This window comes from Centroberyx gerrardi, chromosome 17, assembly GCF_048128805.1.
Source record: "Centroberyx gerrardi isolate f3 chromosome 17, fCenGer3.hap1.cur.20231027, whole genome shotgun sequence".
NCBI lineage: Eukaryota > Metazoa > Chordata > Actinopteri > Beryciformes > Berycidae > Centroberyx > Centroberyx gerrardi.
Genome location: NC_136013.1, coordinates 11,638,533 through 11,663,051, shown reverse-complemented (window position 1 = coordinate 11,663,051; position 24,519 = coordinate 11,638,533). Strand labels below are relative to the sequence as shown.

Here is a 24,519-nt window from a genome sequence, read left to right as displayed (position 1 = left end):
AGAGAGAGAGAGAGAGAGAGAGAAATATTGTCTGAGTGCTGCGTTTCCTCTGTGTTTGTATGTGTGTTTGTTAATGCGAGTGTGTTTTTTTGTGAGCGCCTGCTTAAGGCTCTGAGCCGTTCCCCGGCATGGAGGTGACAAGCCGATCTGCTCACACATAAAAGCCTTTTGCGGTGCTGTGACACTAAATGTCCTCTCTGTCTCTCTCTCTCTCTCTCTCTCACACACACACACACACACACACACACACACACACACACACACCTTACGGGTGCATAGACACATGTACGACTGGAAAAAAGGTTCAACTCGTCAGCCCGCTCTCCCACACTGTTTGGGGTTTTGTGTCTGTGAGCACTGTGAGTGTATGCGCCGTATAAACCTGGATGGCTTATGAAACCACATACAGGGATGATCATATTATCAAGTATGTGTGTGTGTCTTGTGTGTGTGTGTGTGTGTGTGTGTGTGTGTGTGTGTGTGTGTGTGTGTGTGTTCAGCAGGGATCCCCCCCATGTCACCAGAAGGGCGGGGTCACCGTCAGTTGACAGCCTGTCAGTCTCGGCTCTCTGATCTGATTGCCTCCCTCCTTTCCTCCACCCCCCTCCCTCCCTCCCTCCTTCCTGGTCCCAGCTGCCACTCCTCTCTCACCTTTGACCCCAGCCCAAGGCCAAGGCCGGGAGGTCGTCGCCACGGCAACCTGACATCCCTGCGGCCCGTGACTGCTGACCCCGGGAGTTATAAGTAACCGTGACGATCGTATTCGCTCCTCTCTGCCCCCCTGCCAGCTCGCCCATGAATCCCATTTAGGGAAGGAAGAGTTAAATACAACAAATGGATGGATGGAGAGAGGGAGGGATGGATGGACGGATGATAGATGAGCTGATGGATGGATGGACGGACAGATGGATGGAAAGAGTGACACGGGGACGCATGTGCCGCTGGGAGGAGAGCTTTGGAAATGAGTTTTGATGACCTATCGACCCTCCTCCTCTCTCTCTCTGGAGAGAGGGCCGTGGAGAAAGAGGGACGGGGCGTCACTCAATGGATGTAAATGGGGGCCGACTAAGCAGAGGTGGCTTGGCTTAACTAAACCGCGTCCAACTCAAGAGGTCATCACTCCAGAGACCGGCTTCTAAGTGCTACTTATTGTTATTCTAATAAACTAGTCAACCCCTCACTACGCCCCATACCTGCTCAAACGGCAAAAAAGTTTCCTGAAATGACGCTCATTATAGGGTTTTGTTGATTCTCATAATTCTCATTCTCATTTTCTTCCTGACACGATAAAATGACACCAATAACACTAATATTTTCTACTGAAAGTAACTGCATGACTGCCTGCTCCTAACAGGGATGTGGCTCGCATGCCAAGTGGGGGACAATGCATTTTATGTTTCTTTTCAACGATGTGCTAACAGCAAATTGGGAAAATATGAATTAGCGTTAACACATTTCAAGCAGACGCTCCGCTGATGTTCCCTCACTTGGCACATGGTTTGGTTATAAATGATATCTTCTTTGAGCACATTAGGTAACAGAACATGCTGTATGTAATGTGGAAGATCTTGGATGAAATCTTCAGATGTGTGTGTGTGTGTGTGTTTACTCTACCTCTTGGGCGGCCAATTTGCTCTTCAATGCCAGCTCCAGTTGAGTGGGGCTGGACGTGTAGATGGCCGAACGATACTGAGTACCATGGTCATTATGCTGGCTCATACCTGGATACACACACACACACACACACAATCACACAGAAGATACCACCTTAGACAAAATAACCATAAGTACCATGATCATTACAGAGACAATACCATTCAAGTGTAAAAGGTTTTCACTATTATGTCGTCATCTTGCCTCTTGAATTCATTAAGCCAAATGAATTCAAAGATCACAGCAGGTTCATGCGTTCGGTAGGGAAGCCTGCTGTGTGTAGGTGTATGGGCACGTACGTGTGGGTGCGTTTCCTCTCCCTTCGCCATCTATGTGGCACTGTCAACATTTTCATCAGCTTTACGTCAGTGTCTTGGGAGGAGGCCCAGCTCTAGTGTACCTTGGTGAAGAGGCCAAATAGCTGCCATCACCGCTCTGCTTTTCAGATGCTACAACCCTGAGGAGCTTTGGCATCCAAGGGCTTCTCCATGACATGCTTCTCTCTCTCTTTCTCTCTCTCTCCCACTCAACCTTTGTTTCTTCTCTTAACTGTGGACCTTTATTCTTTTCACCGTCTCTCCTCCTAAATCCTTTCCTCTCTCAATCCTCGGCCTTCTGTTGTAGGTTGGGGTGAGCGGTAGCGCGGAGAAAATGTGTGCGTTGCCCTCTAGGCACCGGAGCTGGGTGGACACTCAAATTAATTTCACCGCTGTCCTATTTAATTCTAAGTATTTGAGAAAGTAAACTAAAATGCACAAGAGAGAACGCGCACTGTACTTTTGGCGAGTAATTTTCATTCATTTACAAACAAGATGTATGAGCAATCACAAAGAATGCAAAACATGAGTAATGTTGGAGTGTTTATTCACAGATTGTTGGAGTGCTCCATTAACACCTTCTCTCTGTTTTTTCTCTTTCCCTCTCCTGCACCTTCACCGTCTCCATCTTCACTTCACATCCCTCTTCTCAAATTTTGCCATTTCACACACGCTTCTATTTTACATTTCACTTTTTTTCTCCATCTTATCTCTCTTTGTCCTTCCACCCACCATTCAATCCGTTCTCCCAATTTCTTTCTCCCTCTGCATCTATCTCTATCCTCACTCTCTTTCTCTCCATCTCTCTGCAGTGTTGGATGTCGGCCATCTTGCCCCCAGCGCTGTTGTTCAGTGACGAGGCTGATGGTGGCCCCTCCATCAAAGGCCACCGAGCCGCTCTCCCATTGGCTGCCCACCGCAGCCTTTCATCTGATTGGCTGGCCCGGCAGAGGTCTTGTAGCTCTGCTGTTCCCTCTGACCTTCCTGCCTGACCCCAGGGTTCTGACTGACCCAGCCACACACACACACACACACACACACACACACACACACACACACACACACCCACACACACACACAGGCTAAAGCATGGACACGTGTGTATACACATATATGCACAAAATAGGTACATGAATGATAAGAGAGGACAACACACATCATATATAAAACCAATGTAAACTGCTGTAATTTAAAATGATCTTAAATGAATGAATAAATTGATCTTCTTCCTTACAGAAAGGTAGACTTCCAATACCTTCTACATAAAAGTGAAGAGGAGAGGGCTTTTTCACCACAAAGGAGCGGTGAAAGATATGGAAGATCAGAGAGACAGAAACCCTCGGGTTGTGATGGCCAGCTCCAAAACAAAGACAATTAGGATTCATCACATTTGCAGAGATCCATCCATCATTAGAAGAGGAGTTACTCCCTGATCAAAACATTAACACCATCCAAACATCAGCCTTCCTTTTGATTCTACTACCTCCAAATACACCCCCAAAAGCATTCAGTCCTCAAAGCGCTACAACGACAACAAATACCACCCAAAAAACTCTGGTTCTGCCCCCCCCCCCCCCTTCCTCCCAGTCTCTCTCGGTCTCTCCATTTTTAACGGCCCCCTTCGTTTTTTTCTCCATCCATCAAAGGCGGCAGTAATTATTAATGAGAGCCTCCCTGTTCTCTCTGCATTATGCATGAGAGCCTTGCCTCTGAAAGCAGAGGGTAATGGGGGGTGGAGAGAAGGGGAGGGGCCACGGGTCACACGCGCGCACACACACACACAAACACACGCATACACATATATACACCCACACCGCCTCTTAGGGTCACCGACCTACGCCCACAAAGCCAAAAATATTAATTAATCGCCGCCCCCTATCTGTCCCAAAACCGAAAAAGTAGCTTCTTCAACCTTCCTCCCAAAAATGAGAGATAAATGAAAGCCAAAATCAACCAAAGTGGGGGGCGGTAGGTAAAAACGAGTATCTGGAGTCTCCAGGGGAGTAGCTACTCTTTCCAACCGACACTCATGCGCACACACACACACACACACACACTTTTTGGGTTGTTGTGTTAAAACCCACTGAGATTTCTTGCAACTCTGTAAAATCTCTTCCAGCGTTTACTCTTGCACGCACAAACCGTCTCCCCCAGGCTTGTCCCTGCTGGCTGCTGGGGATAAAAGCCTGCTATTTCTCTCACTTCCCACTTCACCTTCCCTCCTTCCCTCTCCCTTCTATCGCACTCGCTCACTTTTCTCCGGCTCTTTCTTTATCCCCCCCCCCCCCCCACAAACAACTATCTCTTCTACATGTGCATGCATGTTTGCGCGCATACGTGTTCGTGTGTGTGCTTGAGAGGGGGGGGGGGGGGAGAGAGAGGGAAGGCCGACGCACCGTAGCCGCTCCTGTGCGTTTTTCAGTTGCAGGCAAAAAAGGGGATGAAACAGTAAGAAGGTAATCAGATTAAAAGGGATGCCGGCTGCTATGAAAAGACTGGTAAGGAGGAGGGAGGGAAGAGGGAGAGGGGGAGGGGGAGGGGGAGGTAGAAATGACAGGACAGTGAAGAGCGAGGCCACTGTACCGACGCGTGTTTGCGCTTTAAAATGTGTCCCTCTTTATCCCCGCCCCTCTCCGGAACCGGTGGCCTGACCCCGGCTTAGTCTCCCCTGGCGTCTTTACACAACGATCCTTCATCCGTTAACAACTGTAAGAGCTGAGATTAGCCTCACCTCTCCACCTCTTTATGCACTGTCCCTCCTTCCCCTCTGTCTCTTACAAACTCCCTCGCTCCCTCCGTATTTCAGCACTCACGCGGAGGGCGTTCCGCGCTCAAACGGACGTACGACGAGAAAAACTTGCAAGTGATGAGGCGAAGAAAAAAAATCATTTAATCACAGAGAGGAAGGGGAATAACGAACATTTCAGCAGTCAAGCCATTGTCAGTGTCCGCAATTAAAAAAATTTTCTGCGTAATTGGTGACTTTTTACATCCTTTTGAGCGTGGAGGAAAAACATTTGATGTGAATTTGGAATTATATTGCACTTGGCGCTACGTACCAATTAGAGTTTACAGCGCAGTGTAGCGCTAATGAACTTATCCTTCTGTATTTCTCTTTTCTCACTCTCTTTTTACATCCTCGTTCCTCTCATCCCCCATTCCCCTGCCCTGTCAGAGGAAGCATGCACTGTCACTCAGCGCAATGCTCTCCCACTTCAGGTCTAGAGACAGAGAGACTCTCGCCCTCATGCAGAAAAATACATCAACAGGGATTATTTGGCGTTTTTTAATACTGATGGAGTTCGACCAGCTGTCGTCATTTCCACAAATTTTGTCAAATGTGATACAGTATAGGAAAAGTGGAAAGCTGCAATGCATGATAAAGCAGGACAACTGCAGTCTTCCCTCTCTCTCTCTCTCTCTGTGTACATGTGTGTGCGTGTGTGTGTGTGTGTGTGTGTGTGCGTGCGCGGTAGTACTCAGGGTTGTGCCGTGCCCTGCGGTCCCGTTACGGCTGTGTGCGTGCCAGCAGAGCCCTCTCCTCCTCTCCTCTCTCAGCTGCTATTTTTGCCCTGTTCTTATGTAAGCTGCTCCTGACGCGCTGGAGACAGAGGCAGAGTACGGAGTTGGGATGGTGCGAGCATCCCCACTGGACACACACATACACACACTCGCACGTGCAAACACACGCATATATATATATATATATATTTATATACTAAATAGAGTGAATATGCAACACACAAAGCAAGACAGAGAGAGGGAGATGCTCTGTTTGCTGTCAGATGCTGACACCACACATAAGGGGGCTACCCTCGACCAACAATGGTACTGTGTGTGTGTGTGTGTGTGTGTGTGTGTGTGTGTGTTGGTGTGCCTGTGCATTAGTACTGCACGTATGTGTGTATGCGTCTTAGGTGTACATGCATGTGTTGTAGATTACTGCAATAACAATGATTATCTGCTCTAAAAATCCCTTTTATCCCTCTCCTTAGCTTTTATTTTCTGTATTTTCCTGACACTTCTCATTCTGTGGTTGCAGGAATATTGTGGCTCCGGCCCTTGCACTGCTTCTAAATCTAGGAAGTGAGGCTTATTCTACTGTTGCACTCATTGTCAGTCCCTCTGGATAAGAGCATCAGCTATTTGCCTAAAATGTAAATGTAACTCTGTGTCATCTATTTTGCCCAAGAAAAAAGATCTCTAGATAGTAACCCTTCAGGTCAGCAGCTCCTGCCAATGATGTGATTGTCAAGAGAATATTTTTTATCGTAACCTCTTACCACCCTCACAACTAACACACAGCTCTAAGACAATTCTATTCAAAAATATAATTCATTATTTTTCTATTTTGTTAGTAAACAATAGCAATTTTAATAATAACAATAGTATTACAATAGCCAGTAACTTATAATAATATTCCAGAGTCAGGTTTGCTTCCATGACAGCAATAGATTTGTAAGAAGGTATTGCGTTTCTGAAGTGTTGCACATCTCATTTCGAAACAAAAATCTGAATACAGTTTGCACAATTTTGTGTGATGTCAACTCAATTTTCCAACACTCAAATGACAAGTTCGACACCCTGAAATTAGGGCTGCAAATGTTTAGCCTCTGTGTGTGTGTGTGTGTGTGTGTGTGTGTGTTTTGCGTTGGTTGGCGTTCTATCTATCAATCATTATTATTCAAAGCGCTGAGGCTGGGGTCTCTGTCTCTAATAAACACTGCTCAGGTTGGGGCCTAACCTGCTTTAGTATTACCCATCTTTCGTTTATTTCTCTCTCCTTCTCTCATTCATTCCTCCTGTTGTTCTCTCTCCCTCCTTTTCCGTTTTATTTCCCCTATATTGTTTATATAAGTGTCCATCCCTCCATGTTCATTTCTCAACAACGTGCACAAGTGCAAGCACGCGCTCATAGATGCATACAAACAGAGCAACAAATACAGAGAATTGTAAAGATTTAACACAAGCGATCTCTCCCAATTGTGCGCACAGAGACATGCAGAAACTTCTAACATCACATAATCAGACGGCCACACAGAAACCCACCCCCACCCGGCGTACACGCGCCACGCGCCACGCAATCTCCATAAATTAGAGCTGTCAGCGTGTGTGAGGGTGTAATAAGTGACACCTGGTAATGAGCATGCCATTCTCAGCCAACCAGCGGAGAGGGAAGGGGTGGGGTAGAAGGGTGGGGGTGACAGGGGTCAAAGGTCAGGGGTCAAGGTCACCTCCTGTGGGGGTCGGCTTTAGATAGGAGGGGCGCCCCTAAATTGAGGGATGCGGTGACATAGGGGGACACGGGGGTACCCCAACAGGGAATTGGCGTGTGTCTCCAGCCAGCTGGGGTGAAGATATTAAATAAAGGAATATTCATGTTCATTTCAGTTGTCAGAGAGCGACTGCCGCCTTCCAGACCTACCAGATGAAGACTGCTTGATTTATGTCTATTTTGTGATTTGGTTATGTGCGTACCACAACTTTCATTTTGGTCTCACCACATGAAGGATGAGAAATCTTTGTCATATGTGAGAAAGTATCTCGCTGTAATATACCAAGTATTATAAGTCCGCATCATAAAACGTATGCCCATAGGTTTTAAAATGAAGAATTCAAGAGGAAGAGTTCAAATGAATTAAAATGGCCACCATGGTGGATTGTGGATTTTTAAAAAATACCGTTACCTTTGTAATACACCTGTAATATCTCTCTTTTTCCTTGTCAGTCCACCCATGGTCTATCTACAACGGTGAGCATGCATGTGCACGCGTGTGTGTGCACATGTTATCAAATGAGGACAGCCGCGTCGGCCATTTTAGCTGTGCATTTGTGTTTGTGTGTGTGTGTGTATCGGCATATGCCTGTGATGCCTGTTCACTGACGCAGCATCAGCAGCCTACGCCATAAATACTGCATGGCCTCAAAAAATAGAGGGGATGGAGGGAACGAGGGAGGAGGAAGGAAAGGAGAGGAAGAGAGAAGAGGAGAGGAGAGGAGAGGAGGAAACAAAGAGGGGGGAAAAACCTCGGTTGTTAAGATGAAGGGCGGCGGAGGGGAGGAGGGGAGCGGAGGAAGAGACGGGAGAACGAAGAGGGGGGAAGGGAGGATGAGGATGAGGAGCGGGGAGGAGAGAGAGTGACTAAGAGATAAAAGAGGAGTGAGTGGATGTGAGTGTGCGTGATGAGCGGATGGCCTCGGGGAGCGGTCGACTCACAGCGCTGCTCTGCGGATGTGCTGACGGGCTCCGGGCCGTTTGCTCGCTCGCTCGCTCCTTCGCTCACTGCAAAGGGGACGGGGGTGGGGGGTGGGGGTGGGGGTGCAGGCGAGACGGGGACGGAGAAGGAGTCGGGGTGGGGGAGGGGTGGGAGGGGGTGCAGGAGGAGAGCGGGAAAATGGAAAAGACTGTGGAGAAAAGGATGAGAGAAAGGATTGGAAGGTGGAATCAGATGGAAGGCTAAGAAAGGGCGGCATGTGAGGATGGGGCGGGTGGAGGATGGGTGGATAAGAGCAGAGGAGGAGGAAAAACAGAGGAGTCGAGATGGAAGGTGAAGAGAAGGGGACGTGAGGATATGCGCGGATAGGTTAAGGAGTAAAGAAGGCGAAGATTGGCGGTGGGACGACTATGGGAGGATGAGAGTGTAAGGAGAGCAGAAGAGGGGGATGAGGAGAAGGGGTTGGCAGGGTAAGGAAGCGGCCAGATAAGATGCTCTTATCCTCCAGACAGACTGAGAGCCTGGGGCTCCACTGGGAGCGGGGACAGGGGGACGGGGGACGGGGGGAGACGGGGAGGATGGAGACTGGAGGAGCGGGGGGGAGGGGGGCTGAGGGCCTCTTGAACGAGGAAGTATCCAACAAACCAACCGACACGCTCTTGGTGCAGCTGTGCGTACATTCTGCATGTGTGTGTGTGTGCTTTGCCTATTCGCACATACGCGCAAATGGACTAAAAGTGTCTATGAGTAGGCATAATGAGCGTTTGTGCATAATGTGCATAAAGTGTACAGTATGTTTGTGTATGGAAATGTGTGTGGATTGACCTGCTTTATGAGAAAGAGCAGCGAGGCGAGTTTGCATCTGTACAGGGATCAGTCTAAATACATCAAATCATCTTTTCAGCTCCATGATGACACAGAACTGCTGAATTACAGCACTGCCCCGTGACGTGCAGATGTCACTTTGACTACCGAGTGTGTGTGTGTGTGTGCGTGAGCCTGTGTGTGCATGCACATGTGAAGGTATGGTATTGAAGAGTTGCTGTAGCATAGACAGAGGAAACTTATAATTTGTGCGCGTGTAGATTGGGGGGTCTTTATGCAACATCCCAGGGAAGCCAGCAGATTGAGACTAGTGTTGCTGAATATGGAAAGAGGGCACACAGCAAAGGCTGCTGGGAGTTTCTGATTGGCTGCTAATGTTGCTATCCAGGCCGGGATTGGTGGAGCTGACGCAGCCCGACATCACGTTGTCGGGACTAAACCCTTTTGAACTGAGGCAAAGCAGAGAGGCACAGATCTCAAAACACATACACACACATACACACACACGTGCACACACACACACCCCACATATACGCATAAAGGGAAGAATTGCATGCAATTGAATATGCATCTTTACGTGATATTTCCACACGTACTCCAACATATATATAAACTAGGATGGGCTGTGTGTGTGTGTATGTGCGGAGAGACACAGAATGCTAATATGTCTGGGCTCGTCTCCATATACGAAGAGCTCTCGTGAATCTGTGCAGTTGCAAAAAAAAAAAAAAAATATAGAGTGAACCTCCTTAATTTCTCCATTCTCTTTTAAGCCCGGCTCAAAGGTGGACAGAATAAATTGGAGCTTAAGCACGCGTGAAGGCACAGCCAGCGGGCCTGTTTCCACCACTCCACGCCACATTTGTCAAATCAGAGGAATTTCTGCTACACGTGAACCCAGAGTCAGAGTCAGAGAAGAGAGAAAAACGGCAGGGATTCACATTTAAGTCAGGCGAAGGAGTAACACTACCGGAAAAAAAAAAAACTTCTGGGGGGGAAAAATGTAGAATTGAGTAAGGTTATTTTTGAATATGTCGTCTGTTTTTAAGTGTAACAAAAAAAAACAGAAAAGAAACGCACACCGACAACTAGAGGAGTGCATAGACAATAAGCTGCATGCTATTAATAAAACATGAGATGAGACAAGGCAGTGAGTCAGGGGAAATGCATGACTACTCTTTTGGCCTCAGTGCCTTTGCCCCGTGGCGTGTCGGCTCCACTCTGCCTGTGCCTTTGCCCGTAGTAAGACGTGTCCCTGCCCTTGCCTACGGTGAGCAGGAGGATCTAGTCCGATTGGGACGATGTGGTTCACGGGCGAATCTCGATACTCAATAGTTTCCCCTTCCCCTGCCTCCACTGCCTCCGCTGGTGTGAGGATATGAACAGGTGACATGAAAGATGGAGAAACGTATGAAAAATGTGCGGTCGGATGCAGGAGGAGCCGAGACTATACAGCATGGTATAGTAGTGGTACATGCACTAACATGGGTGACATTTATATTTAGGTCACACACCAGTGAGTGTATGAGAGAGCGATCATGACTGATGCAAAAGAGATGACGGAATCGAGGCGGGCAACGTCACTGTGTGTGTGTGTGTGTGTGTGTGTGTGTGTGCATGCCTGTGTAAAGGCTGAAGGTCGGGCCTATGAATCTTTGATCCATCTCTTCCCAAATCACCCTCATCCAACTTGTCATGCCCCTCCCTGTTCTATGTGAGTGAGCAGAGTACCTCTTTGCCCGTCCTCTCTCTCTCTCTCTCTCTCGCACACCCTGTTCCTCGTTCCCTCACTCTCTCTATCTCTCTCACCCCCCCACCCACCCCTCCATGCCCTCCCGGTGCATTAATGCTCTTACATCACCTCCTCCAGTGAGCAGAGAAAACAAGAAGAGATGGAGAGATGGAGTGAGGAGGGTGTGTGTGTGTGTGTGTGTGTGTATGTGTGTGAATGGAATAGAACTATAAAAGTTGAGATTTTATTGAAATTAAGAGATTTTATTGAAATTAAGTGCTGCTTGGTGAATCACTTGTATGCCGAATTTTCCAATTGCTCCTCATAAGTAACAAGTAAATGCTGTAGATGTTGTACAAAGTGTGTGTCATTTGGTGATAAATAAGAAAACATTAACTTGTCAGACTTTTTATAGAGCTTGGCGAAATGTTCTCTCCATGAAAATGAAATGTATTGGTCCAGTAGCCTGCCAACTTTTAACTAACCGAATCCAATATGGATATCTTATGATAAATTCTTAAAGGTGATAAAACATAGTATCTCAATGGGAATCACAAGTTGGACAACCTTACAAAAACTTTACAGCTCTCGCCTTGCAATGTCTTGAAGCCACAGGTCTGCAAATCACTTTTTGAAACTTTTGAAATTCCCTGCAAAACATGAGAGCGCGCAGATTCATCATTTGTAGCTTCTATTCCATTCATTCATATATTGACTTGCCCATTCAGAAATCTTTTCTGTGAATTCAACTTTAGGACGCAGCAGTGTAAATTCCAACATGCACGTTCTCAGGTGTTCTGCTGCTACAGTACCTTCATTTAGATTCCTCCACTGCTTTACAACAGACGGACTATAGAGTACATGCCACGCACATGCTCTAACACAGAGAGGGATTTTTTCAGTTGGGGCTTGAACACGCACCACACTGGTGTGTCTCTCCATGGATGGCTGGATCTCAGACACATTAACACTGTCTGGCATTGGCTTACACCCATGAGACCTCCCCCACCACGACGCACACACAGGCACACGTCTGGGCATCATCCTTCTGCTCTAATACACCCTGTGCCCCTCGGGACGGGTCTTGTGTGTGTCTGTGTGTGTGTGTGTGTGTGTGTGTCTGTGTGTGTGTGTTGCTACCTTGCGTAGGGTCGTGGCTCTCCCAGAAGCGCTTGAGCAGTTGCTCCAGGCTGATGTCTTCAGGAGAGAAGACCACCCTCACCACCTCAGTGTGACCCGTCAGACCTAATGGAGCCACATATACACACACACACACACACACACACACACTTGTGTTAATCAACATTAAATCAAGTGGTCTGTTAGTTTCGCTTATGATATCGGCTTGACTCATCGCTCCCCCTCCTCACTCCACTCTTTAATTTATATTTTCATGGTAAATGCTGCATAATGTTTGACGTAACAGTTAACACCAAAATTAACATAATTATGGCTGCACATTTTATCAAATCGTCAAAAATATTTAGCATGAAAGAGACTCAAAAAGCCATAATTAACAGCACTGCAAATGAGACATTATGAACAGTGTGTGTGTGTGTGTGTGTGTGTGTGTGTGTGTGTGCATGTGCCATGGGTAGCAGACGTTCAGGTTGAATCCACTGAGAGCTATGTTATTGCTCACGGCACCATGGGGGAGAGAGACAGAGAGAGATTCAGATAAAGAGAGAGAGAGAGAGAGAGAGAGAGAGAGGGAGAGAGAGAGAGAGAGAGAGAGAGAGAGAGGGAGAGAGAGAGAGAGAGAGAGAGAGAGAGAGGGAGAGATAGAGGGCACAGTAAATGTTTGGAGCTTATGGTGGAAGTTGCCAAAAGCACACAGGCACGGTGAGGGGCGCCTCTCTCCTGCCTGCAGCTGCCAGGACCCCAAAGCTTCAACAAGCTGCCTGCAGGCATTTTGAGACTGGGGGCTGCTTAAGGTTTCACACACGCGCGCGCACACACACACACACACACACACACACACACACTCAATAGAAAGGATAGGCTCACACATATATCACACATACACACCTATGCCAAATCTACACGTATGCCAAATGTAAATACTGAGGCGGGTTAGCTGAGGCTTGTATCAGTAATAGTGACCCAGGTGTGAACCATCCCCTTCTCTCATTCACACACACATACATGCATGCGCAGTTCTTACACAGACACACGCACACATGCGCATGCACACACACACACACACACACACACACACACACACACACACACACACAAACACATAGGTGTATCAGGTGTGTTGCAGACAATAGGAGAAGCGATGCCAATTTCATGCATCTGGCTGGAGACCCACTTTCAGCCTCTAACTGACACGCTCACTCCTCCAAAGGACGATCTCATGCCAAGTGAAAATGGAAGATATCAGCTACTTGAACAGTTGTTACCTAAATAAAGAATGGGAACACGTCAGTGGATATTGGTAGTTTGGCAAGAGTGAACAGCGAAAAGTCAGTGTGTGCGGGAACTATTAAAGCTGCAACATGCAACTTTGTTTATATTAAAATAACAATAAATAAATAGGATATATTAGACATTATTAGTCTGTGCCTATCTGTAACCCTGTGTGTATATGCCTAAATCTCCCCATTTAGGACGTTTTGGGCCATATACCATTTTTGTGGCATTTTTGTGGTTGTGGTTAATAAGGTGAGGCTAGCAGCTACAGTGCAGGGAAGTCATAGCAACAACAATAATGGCAGAAAGCATTAAGAACAGATAGAAAAGGCCTGTTCAAAACCACTGGTGAACATGGTAGGGATTCAGTGTCTTGCTAAAGGACACTTCAATATGGCGGACGGTTGAAGGACAGTCTCCCAACTCACTATGCCAGAACTTTTTTTCTGCTGTTGGATACAAAATGCCAAGCGCACGAGCATGTGGATTTATCTGCACGTGGCATATACTTTCCTATACACTCCTTCAACTCTACTCTTGATTAGACCTTTCGTACTGCAAATGTGTGCACACGTTGGTGCAGTGGGCTTATGCTGTGCTGTGAATTAGTTAGGGTGGAATATGTTCGGGGCTGAAAAACATGTCTCCTTCCCTCCATCTCCCATACGGAACTGTCTACATGTCTGTCCTCTCAAGATAGGACGTTGACTGCCTATTCTATTTCTGTCTGTCAGTCCATCCGTCTGTCTGTTTGTCCCTCCATCCTCCCCTGGCTCTGTTGACAGTTCCATCAGCCCCTTGCTTCCTTCCTTCTGTCTGTCTGTCTGTCTCTCTGTCTGTCCAGCCGTTTGTCTGTCTCTCTGTCCTGCCCTGGCTGTGTTGACAGCTCCTCGGTCTCATACCGTCGCAGTGTTCTGCTCCGTCATGGCCAATGGAGCGACGCCTGCACTCTCTCAGCCGATGGACAGACAACCCTCCTCTCTCGCACTTTTTCCTTGGATTTTCTTTCCCCTCAAAAGTTTTTTTTTTTTCCCCTCCCGTTCCCTCACTTGCTGCAGCTCTCAATCTGTCTGTCTCTCTTCTGTCATCTGTCTCCATCTCCCTCCTCCTCTCCTCCATTCTCCACAGTTCCCCATCTTGTTGTTGGGGGGCTGACAGAGAGAGAGAGAGAGAGAAAGAGAGAGAGAGAGAGAGAGAGAGAGAGAGGGAGGGAGAGACTTAGACAGATATAGAGAGACAGGGAACATACAATCCCTTGAAGGGCTCAGCTCAGAAAGTCTGCCAGCCAAGCCAGAAGCGTCCTTCCCCTCCTCTTCTAGTCCTCCCATGCTGTGCCTGCGCCTAAACTCCTTCCCAGCTTGCATTCCTATGCCCTCAGCAATGGAGAAACCCCAACTTAACAGCTCAAGACTCCTAAAACACAAAGGAGATATGTAGGGAGCAAGAGAGAGCTAGATATCTTTCTCAATATATCATCACCCGAAATCCAGCAATTGGAATCTCATGCTGAGGAAAAGGGAAGAGAGCGATACAGAGACACAGACAGACACACAGATAGACAGACAGACAGAGATATTCAAATTCTTTGACTGGAAATGAGCACAATTCAAGCATCTCTAGCGTAATGTTCGCCAGACCTCAGTCTCGGGGAGAGAAGTCCATTTATGGCGCTTCATACACGGTAACCTCTGTAGTCAAAAAACGCCGCAGTACAGCGCAGTACAGCACAGTACAGAGCCCAATCCTTACAAGTAGGTCATGGGAAGGGGAGGGGGGGGGATTGCAGCCCATCTGGAGCAGTGCATTCTGAGTAGTTGACTGCAGATGAAGGGAAGGCGGCTGGAGGATGAGAGAGCTGTACTTAAAAAACACCCTCTCTATCTCTAGAGTTTCTCTCTATCTCAATTTCTTTGTGTTTTTGGGTCTCTCGCACCCTGACTGATCTCACTGTGAAAGGTCCTGCCGACTCACTTCGCCTCCGCACAGGAAGGGAGCCTGATTGGTGTATACTGTGTGTAGCAAAGTGGAGAGGGTGCGCATATGTGCAAATGTGTGCATACAGGGTGTGTAGTACCTGAGCAGACCTCCTCGTAGCTGGGGTTGGGTGTGAAGCCGCCGGCGTAGCCCACCTGTGTGGAGAAGACTCCTGACAGCCGCCAGAAAAGCCTCTCGACTCCCCAGAAACAGCCCATACCTGGAGACTCACAAACACAGCACGCAAATGCATGCACACACACACACGCATGCAAGCACGCAAGCACGCAAGCATGCACACACGCAAACACACACACACACACACACACACACACACACACCATGAATGCTTCTGTACTTTCTTACCATCTACAGAGTCTCCAGCATTTTGCCAAAATGTGTCCATGACCAAAAACTGGTAATACAAGATTAGGGTTCAGATTTGGGTTATTTCCCATGAAAAGACTCAGTATGACTATGAAATAAATCTTTCTGCAGTGTGGTTATGGGGTCTCACCAAACATGATGGTCTCCATGCCTTCTGGGAAGGGCTCCACTGTGGGGTTTCCATTGACTGCATGCTTCTCTGGGAGGGGAAACAAGGTGAAATGAGTTCAGACCCTGAATCATAACAGTGTGTTTCAACATTAAAAAGCATGCAAGTCTAAAGGCCCATTAGCAGCTTCAGCTAGGCTTCACAGGCCTGCACTTGGCTACAGGCTGACCTAAACCAGCGGATCAGAGCCAGAGGCTTCTGTGCTGGAAGACACTTAGGAGATTACAAGGCTTTGACCGCCATTCTATCCCTGCTGTCCTCTCTTCAATGCCCACAATTAAACACAATCAAATAGTTATTATCTGATCTGTCCCTATCTCTTTGAATGTGTGTGTGTTTAGCGCTAGGCTTGGCACCATCTGGTGTCCACAAAGCAAAACAATAACAACACACCAAGCAGGTCAGGGGCGCCCTCCTGTATGACCCCGCTAGCTGGGAATGGCCCGGCAACTCGACCCAGGGCCGCCCTAATCTGTGCCATGTTAAAAATACCCAATAAGTAAAACAAACTGTACGCATACTGGATTGGTGAGAGGTGGCGGGGGGGGGGGGGGGGGGGGGGGGGGGGGGGGGGGCACTCTGCTGCCAACTGTGCTGTGTGGAATTAGAGCGCTAAAAAGGAAAGAAGTGTGCGTGTGTGTGTGTGTGTGTGTGTGTGTAGCCCACAGATGTGAGAGGTGGATTAGTGCTTAAGAAGACTGAGGTGACTTAGCGTGTAAATCTCCACTGAGCAAGGCTGGTTTGCACTGCAACCACTAATATTAGTCTACGGATAAAAAGGCCACGGGGTACAGTATGAACACACACACACCACACACACACACACACACACATGCACAGCTTAGACACATACCAATAATGCACGCTTGCTAAAAGTTCAATGTGTGGTTTCTCTCTGGTCAGTCAGTGCTGTGATGTGTCACATTGACCTTAATACAAAACAATCTCTAAATTGATATAGACATAATATTTTATTACCTATAGCCCTAGGCCTGAGTGATGGATGAAACCCAGAGTCACATGCAGTTTATTGCAGTTGATTTGGAGCAATCATTGTAAAGCCAGTTAGTAATGAAGCAACACTCTGACAAGCCAAAGGTTTTTGATAACAGACAAAACTGTTGGTTTTTTTTATGGATTAACAGACTGCAGTAGCATGAAGGTGTCACAGAGGCCTTGCTGCCCTCAGGCAGTCCCTTCCTGCCCTCCTATTGTGTGCCAATTCTGTCTTTGTACAAGCAGGTTGCTTGGCACTGCCAGGTCATGTTCACGGGCACAGAGTCAACTGCAATCAAAGTATATTTGTGTCAGTGGCTGTACTGGGTAAATATTCTCAGTCCATAAGGGAGAGAGAGAGAGAGAGAGAGAGGGAGGCTTGGGAACTGCAGAAATCTTCATCTCTCCCTCTCTCCTTATCGTTCTGTGAATCTTGTTTTGTCTCTATCCTTTGCTCGCTTTCATTCTCTTGTCCTCTCTTTCTGCCCATAGCGATAAACAGTACTGAAGTTGCCAAAGGACAGAGAGAGAGAGAGAGAGAGAGAGAGAGAGAGAGAGAGAGAGAGAACGAGCGAGCGAGCGAGAGACAGTTAGTGTGCGATAGAGGGGGAGGAGGAGGAGGAGAGATCAGACTGCCAAAAGAAGAAAAGGAGTAAATAGCCAGTGAGAAGCAACAGATGAGGGTAGCAGAAAGGCAGCAAAGGATTCTTTTGGCTTTCAGACCACCATGCCTTCGGGCGCTAAATGAAAAGACCAGGCACTCCATCCAAGACGGAACACAGAGAAAACAAACAAACAAATAAACAAATAAACAAGAAAAAAAAAAGAGAAAATGAAGAGAGCCAAGAACACGCCGACACAGCGCTGTCCAGAGAAACTTACTGTGAGCCAAACCTCCCCACCCTCTTTTCTCTCTATCAGCTGTTCTCCATCTTCACCTCACACTTTCCTCACACCATCTTCCCATCATCCCTCGCTCTCTCTTTTTTTTTTTTTTCCAAATGTGTGCACGCACGCGCGCACGTAAGCACACGATCACTCACACACACCAACCTCTGCTGTGGGTATTTCTCCCATGGAGCAGCTGGCAGAGGTCCAGGCAGTGCCAGGCTGGCTCCTTTCACTGTGCCTAGCCCAGCATTCCCCCCTGCCAGCCCAGCGCCCACACCCCACTCTGCCAGAATTACCCCACCTAACACACACAGCCACCAAGAAAGAACTGGCTGAATACCCTCACTACGCTGCCTCACTACGCCAGCAAAAGAAAGAAGAGAGGACGACAAAAAAACAAGCAGGGAGGGTGACTGACTGAGCTTACAAAGGAGGAAAACAGGCTGAATATGGGGGAAGGATTCGTGTGAAAAGGATTTTTTTTTTCAACTTGGATGAAATATGGGCGTATTTTCTTTTGTGCGCCTTTGTTTTCGAGGATATCTGAAAAGCGCAGTGCAGGCTATACAGTACGGCGGGACTGAAGCGGAATACTTTGGTCACCTTTTGTTGCTTTTAGCATGGTGGCTGCAGGCGGCTGGACCAGCACCAAAACATCGGACCCTGCGCCCTACCACTCTGCTTTTATCATTGTCACCATCGGTCAAGGGCACGGCTATCTATTTGTTGCTTAGCGGATAATAACGTCCAGTTTGGCTTGGTTCGGTGGGTATTTAGTCTTTGTTACCCTCCGGTTCTGCCCGTGGTCCCGCGTTTCTCACCCGCAAAACAGAAGTCCAAGCGCTGCTGCCCCCTCATGCAGAGACACGGGAGAGACACCGTCCCTGGACGCCAAAACTGGTGACGGAAAGGTCGAATTCCAGGCTGCTCTGTTTATTTCCTTCCAAAAACCATTCTCTCCCTTTCCCTCTCTCTTCCTCTTCCCCCCTCTCTCTCTCTCTATTCCTCTTCCTAGCTTCACACAGGTTGGCAGAGAGTCAGGCACGAGTCGTCGGAGGAGGCTGATGCTTTATAGTGGTGCCAACTACCCTCTGCTGTATGGGAGGATGGGTAGGGGCGAGAAAGAGTGGGGCAAAGGAGGGGAGGGGAGGGAAGAGGCAAGGCTGGTGGGAGGTGGTCTGTTTTTAAGGACAGAGTCAGGGGTAAGTAAAAGAAAGAAGTGTGTGCTACAAAGCCAACGGCTGCTGTGGCCTTAAAACAATCAACCAAACTTGGCATTATCACAGCTGTGCTTCATATATATTTACAGCTTTATCTATTCAGGGTGGGGGAGACAGTCTAGACTCCGGAGAGTAGAACCTCCAAGCCATCCATGCATTCCATACATACTGTATCCTAGCAACGGAAACAGTTGCTATGGAGAAGACCTACTATAGCACCGCCCCCATCAGCCCCTTCCAGCAAGATGGAGGAACATCCTGTTTGGGCCTGCTCAAATATCTGCACTCCAAGGCTGATTTGAGGGGGAACAAAGGGGGATAGCATCCATCTTGCCAGCACAAATGATTAAATGCATCGTCTTTTTAACTATAGATTAAAGGAGATTTGTACAAGAAACACAATTTTCCTGCTCACCATCCCCCTGCATGTGTGCATGAGCACATATCTTCTTCTCTCTACCAAGTATCCTCTCTTTGTCTCTTTCATTTGCATTCGTTCTTTCTCCCTTCAAAGAGGTAAATTGAGCTCAATGCAAAAGGCAAACCTGCGAGGGCATTTGGAGACAGGAAACCGCCAAGAAATAATGCCAGCAATATATCTTCGCAATGAAACTGCTTTTAAGAGTTATAGTCAACCATGTTACAAAGATTGATTTTGGTCAGCTGACCTCCCCCATCGTGTTTGGAAGAAATATTGGCAGTCTATCCTGCACTGACTCAAAATAATAGCTCCTGTGCCCCTACCATGTAGCAATCTGCCACTGGATCACTCTCACCAAGGTCAGAGAGTACATTACAGACTGGAGAGGGGAAGGGAGCGGTGCAGGACCAGGACGTCTTAACAAGGAACAAGGAGCTTCTTTTAGTGGGGCTAGAGGGCCTGAAGCAACTTCCAAATCATTGCAGCGATCATCACAGTAGAGAGGGACATTGTGTGCACACATAGGCACACGCACACACACACACAGGCTGGGACTACACAGGGCAAACATAGAGTCGGTCCTTGCAATTTCTAAATTAAACATTCTTACTGGCCCAAACACAGAAGCATACTATTCCAACGCAAAACACACACAAATACACACATACACACACACACACACACACACTCTAAACCAAACCCATCCCCACCTAAGCTGCCCCCCGCGGTGAAAGGGGTGGAACAGATTTCCGCCATGCGGTGTCTCCGAGCTGCTTCGACAGACGGAGCAGGAATTTACGACGGGGCGGAGCCTTCATGCGCATAATGCCCAGATGGGCCCCTGGACGCTGCAGCACCGCTACCTCCCATACGCGCACACTCAGCTCCCACAATGCACTGCGTGGCCACTCCAGGCAGAGTGGGTGATGATTGGGAGCACCAGGTTCAAATCTCACCATGTTTCTCCTCTGCCGCGCACTTCTACGAACCCTCCTGTCCCAAAATAGTATAATGAACAGCTGAATGAAAGGATGAGCAGAAGAGAGACAGGCTGAGACGAGATGGAGAGGTTTAATTCTGATACAAAGTGATACAAAGTGGGGACGATTGAAATGATAAATAGGGAAGGGAAGGAAGGTGGAGGATAGCGTCTTCTTAGCAGTGAACAGATTTAGCCCAATCCATGTTAATCTCTATCCACAGGTGCTAGAGGTGAAAAGGCTAACATAACAGAAACATATGTTTCAGATTTAACAATATAATTTAAACTGAGAAAATAGAAAAATCTAATACAATAAAATAAAATCGTCACTCTAGACTAACAACTGAAGCCTGTTAATAACAGCAGTAACTTAAACGCTGTATTTTCTGTAAGTACTGGTAAGTCTCAGTCTCTGCTCTGACTTGATCCTTACAGATTTGCTTTATCCTGGTTTAATCATGAACTATTTGCACCAAGATCCTACAACATCCCAGTGGGCTTTTGCTGCCACTCCAGGTTCTGTTGAGTGTATGATTGACTCAGTGATTGCATTAATGTCCACAATTTTACCAGGGTGAACATACTGCAAAGGTGCAAGAATGTGGACATTTAGGCAATCATTGAGACAACCAGATATTCAACAACACATTCGCGTACGGTGGCTTGACCTGGGTGTGAGAGTTAAAGTCCACTGTGATATATTATAGCAGCTGATTAAAGATTAAATGAGTCTGTGAGATTGAAGTGCTCAAAGTACTGTGGGAGACTTATTAGCACTTATAGAAAATGCAGAGTTTTCGTTATTGCCATTATTCTTATATATTTTAGTAGTTACTGAAGTCTAATTTGTCTGCAGCCATTTTTTCAATATTGTCAGTTTAAACGGTATTCTTAAATTTAAATGCAGTTCAGAGAAATAGGAAATCATCAGTAAAACTGCAAGAGATGCCAATAGGTCTTACCACATTTTTTTTAAATAAATTAAATAGAGCAATAATTAACTTCATTGATTGAAAAGAGGTGAATTATGATTGAGAATAACTTTCTTTTTAGTTTCCCCATTCTGGCACAACAAAAAGTGTGGCGAAACAAACATGACAAACTCACATGAAGCAAATACTAGAGAATTTTAAAGAGCTTGGAGGAACTGTTTACTAACTAAAGCAGCCAGGCTGTCATTACAGGGGCGTGTGTAGGGCTGGTTGAAAATTATAGTGCTTATCTAAATATAACTTTCTTCAATATCAAAGTCAGTGCCACACACTACTCTGAAGGTTGGTGTTAAGTAGATTGGCAAGTAAGATTATCAAAATGAATGTCCCTCACAACAAAAGTTCAGGTGACATTAAACGAAGAGACATCCCCATGGCCACTTTAGCTCAAATGAGGAAATATCACCGATGAGGGAAGTCAATTTTGATGGTGTGGAAATATTTTGGCTACTTAAAGTCTGACAAGAGCCAGAAAGGCATGTGCAACAAAGTTACATAATACTCTGAACCCATTTCAGGTTTTTAGACTGTATCATCATTTACAGCACAGAGAACAGAATAACTGCAGTCCCAAACGAGTGCTGGAAGTCGATCCCCAAGAACCAGTGATCTACTCTGTGCAACTAACACTCTACTTCTCAGCAGCAGCAGCCACAAACACCTCACAAATGCAATAGTGTATTGCATTGTAAAGACATGGTGCCAGTTGTGTAAGTGTGGTTTGGAGAGAAGACCTATTTATCATGTTCTCATAATAAAGAATACTTTAAACTACAATTAACCTTCTGATTCTTCGGTTTTCACTCAGGAGCCAACAACAACAATATTTGTATACTGTGATAATTATCATTATCAATCGATATGAAAAAAATGTATTTGTGATCATATCTTTGGCCATATCTACCAGCACTGGGTGTATCCAACAGATAGGCCGACTACACCTTATGACACTGGTGTCTGGATCAACTCTCATTGGACAAGAGAGCAGTGTTAAGATGACTATTCATTAGGTCAAGGATTTCCAAACTTTTTCATGTCAAGGACCCCCAAAGTAGACTACAGACACCCATTTGAAAAAGGTCTTTCCTGCAGGTGGGGAACTATCAGTGGAGAGCGTGAAACCTCTGATCAAATTAGTCATATCCATATCCATTCTCTCATTGTTTCTAAAGAAAAGAAGTAACTCCAAAAGAAGTAACGCTGAAATGGAACTAATCCACATTTTGTTGGAGGCCCAGTGGAGTCTCGCCCCCACTGCCCTTGGCCCTGTTATTTGGGCAAAAGCGCATCAACTAGATTATCCTCAGGGCGTAGCTAGGAATTATGGGCCTTATGTACAGGAGGGGACTGTGGGCCCCCCTCCACTTTCCTCTCGCCCGCACACCGCCATTATTCCATCTATGACAAACATCTGTGTCTACCCATCCACAACCCCAACACATCTCCACACATTCATTTACTGATCAATTATCAAACACATCCCTAATTGAAATTATGGGTTTTGGGCGCTACTGTGATGCCGCTGATCGGCTGTCGTAATCACACTTTCAGCAGTCGTCCCCTATTCAGAATCTGTCTAGGGAGGACAATTTAGTTTTATTCTGCACAGGAAAAAACCTTGCCAAATTTTATTCCTGCTTGCTCTCAGATAATACAACAGTTGCTGTGTCACATTTTCGAGACAGTATTATTTCTTTGCGGTGTTGTAGATTTCAGCCAAACCCTGTTTCAAAACCAGAGTGGTGTGAAATAAAATTATAAATATTCATAACTGTAGCCTGCACTTGAGGTCTACAAAAAGCATTTTAGTCCAGACACTTTACAGGGGCCCTGGGTAGTCAGTACCCCTATTCCCTTACCACAGCGCCCCAATTTATCCTACAACTTCCAACAGCTCTATCCAAACCATCTGGTTTTGATGCAGGTCTGTACTATTACTGCCCATAACACTCCTTTATTTAAGCCTCTGTAAAATGAAAGAACGCAAATGTTCAGTCAGTCTTTGATATTAGTCTTCCTCCAAGCATTATAAGTGTTGAACAGTAGCTAAACAAAGTGGTTGCTATAGAATACACGAGTACCAGTATGAGTGGTGATTTTCGGTTAGCGCATTAATATTTACATTAGGCCTACTTGTTATGCGGTCAGAGGAACTGCGCGTTTACGACAGTTTCAAACGTGACTCAAGCACGTAGACAGTTTACCTGGTGGCGTCAGCACGTAACGACGCTGTTGTTTTGTATTACACTTGGTAGGTAGGCTACGGTCCTCGAGGGCCGGTGTGATACTGCATGTCATTTACCTGCCACGACCATTTTCTCCTCTCTTCCCTTCAGAGCGCGATCTTTGGTTGGCATTTGGGTCTTATCTGCCATTGTAGCAGCGACAACGAGCGACACAGAGACTAGAAGATGCCAAGCGGTCTGTGTATGTGCTTGGGAGAATAACTGTAAACATGGTTGAGTCTTCCGGACAGCCTCCATTGCGCCACGCTGTTGCGTTGCATCGGGGAGGGGAGAGGAGGAGTGAGGAGGCGACGGCGAATCGCCATCAGTATGAATATTCATCGTGCGTGGGCAACGTCGTGCACTGCATATTAACTAGTCAGGGGGTTAATATGACTTTGGCACAAAAGCCTACATTGCACCCTGTGCGGGAACGAAATTAAATTTAAATAAATATCCACATTAAGAACGCCGTTCAGCATGCAAATGAGCTCTTACCGTTCTCCATCAACTCTCATTCTGTGGGAGGCGCCTCTGGTAGCTCAGGCTGCAAAGAGGCTGGGTAGGTTTCCCTTTGTGGTTAATTTCAAATCAAGCAATGCATGTTTGGGGTTAATCCTGGGAGTAACAGCTTCAGGAGTCCACCACTAATAGCCTTCAAATGGCTCCAATGGTGTGTGCAGGATAGGCTAGACCTTTATGGATAGGCTGCATCATCCTTTATACAAATGTTATAAAGCATCTCTAAAGAAAAATCACTGTCATGTTCCTATATGGACTTGTAGTGTATCTGTGGTACTCAACAGTGACCTTACCATAGGCTACTTTATATTTTTTTTAATCTCCTATGGGATCTCTATAATATTTCTATAGTTTTGCTGTGATATTTGTACAGTATCCTCCTAAAACCTATCATATAATTACTATAGTTCTTTCCTATTAGAGATTCAAACACACCTGCAAAATATTCTAGTGACTATTGCATATACGGTGTATTTTCCTCCATACTACAGCGGGACATGGTTAATAGACATGTCTGTTTGTGATTTGGCCTTTCCAAGTCAAGACATGCTTGCCTTGAACTGCATCCATCATCTGGATAATA

The 24,519-nt window shown here is 46.5% G+C and overlaps 1 protein-coding gene across 1 annotated transcript in view; it reads right to left on the bottom strand.

Moving 5' to 3' along the window:
- msrab (methionine sulfoxide reductase Ab) overlaps positions 1-23,631 on the bottom strand; it is a 31,235-nt gene extending 7,604 nt beyond the window's left edge. The window contains exons 1-5 of the mRNA XM_071910202.2: positions 23,492-23,631; positions 15,649-15,717; positions 15,232-15,351; positions 11,883-11,987; positions 1,615-1,721 (exon numbers count right to left, since the gene is read on the bottom strand). Coding sequence (XP_071766303.2) covers positions 1,615-1,721; positions 11,883-11,987; positions 15,232-15,351; positions 15,649-15,717; positions 23,492-23,564 — 474 coding nt within the window. The 5' untranslated portion in view covers positions 23,565-23,631. The remainder of the gene's footprint in view (positions 1-1,614; positions 1,722-11,882; positions 11,988-15,231; positions 15,352-15,648; positions 15,718-23,491) is intronic.
- Positions 23,632-24,519: the final 888 nt, after the last annotated feature.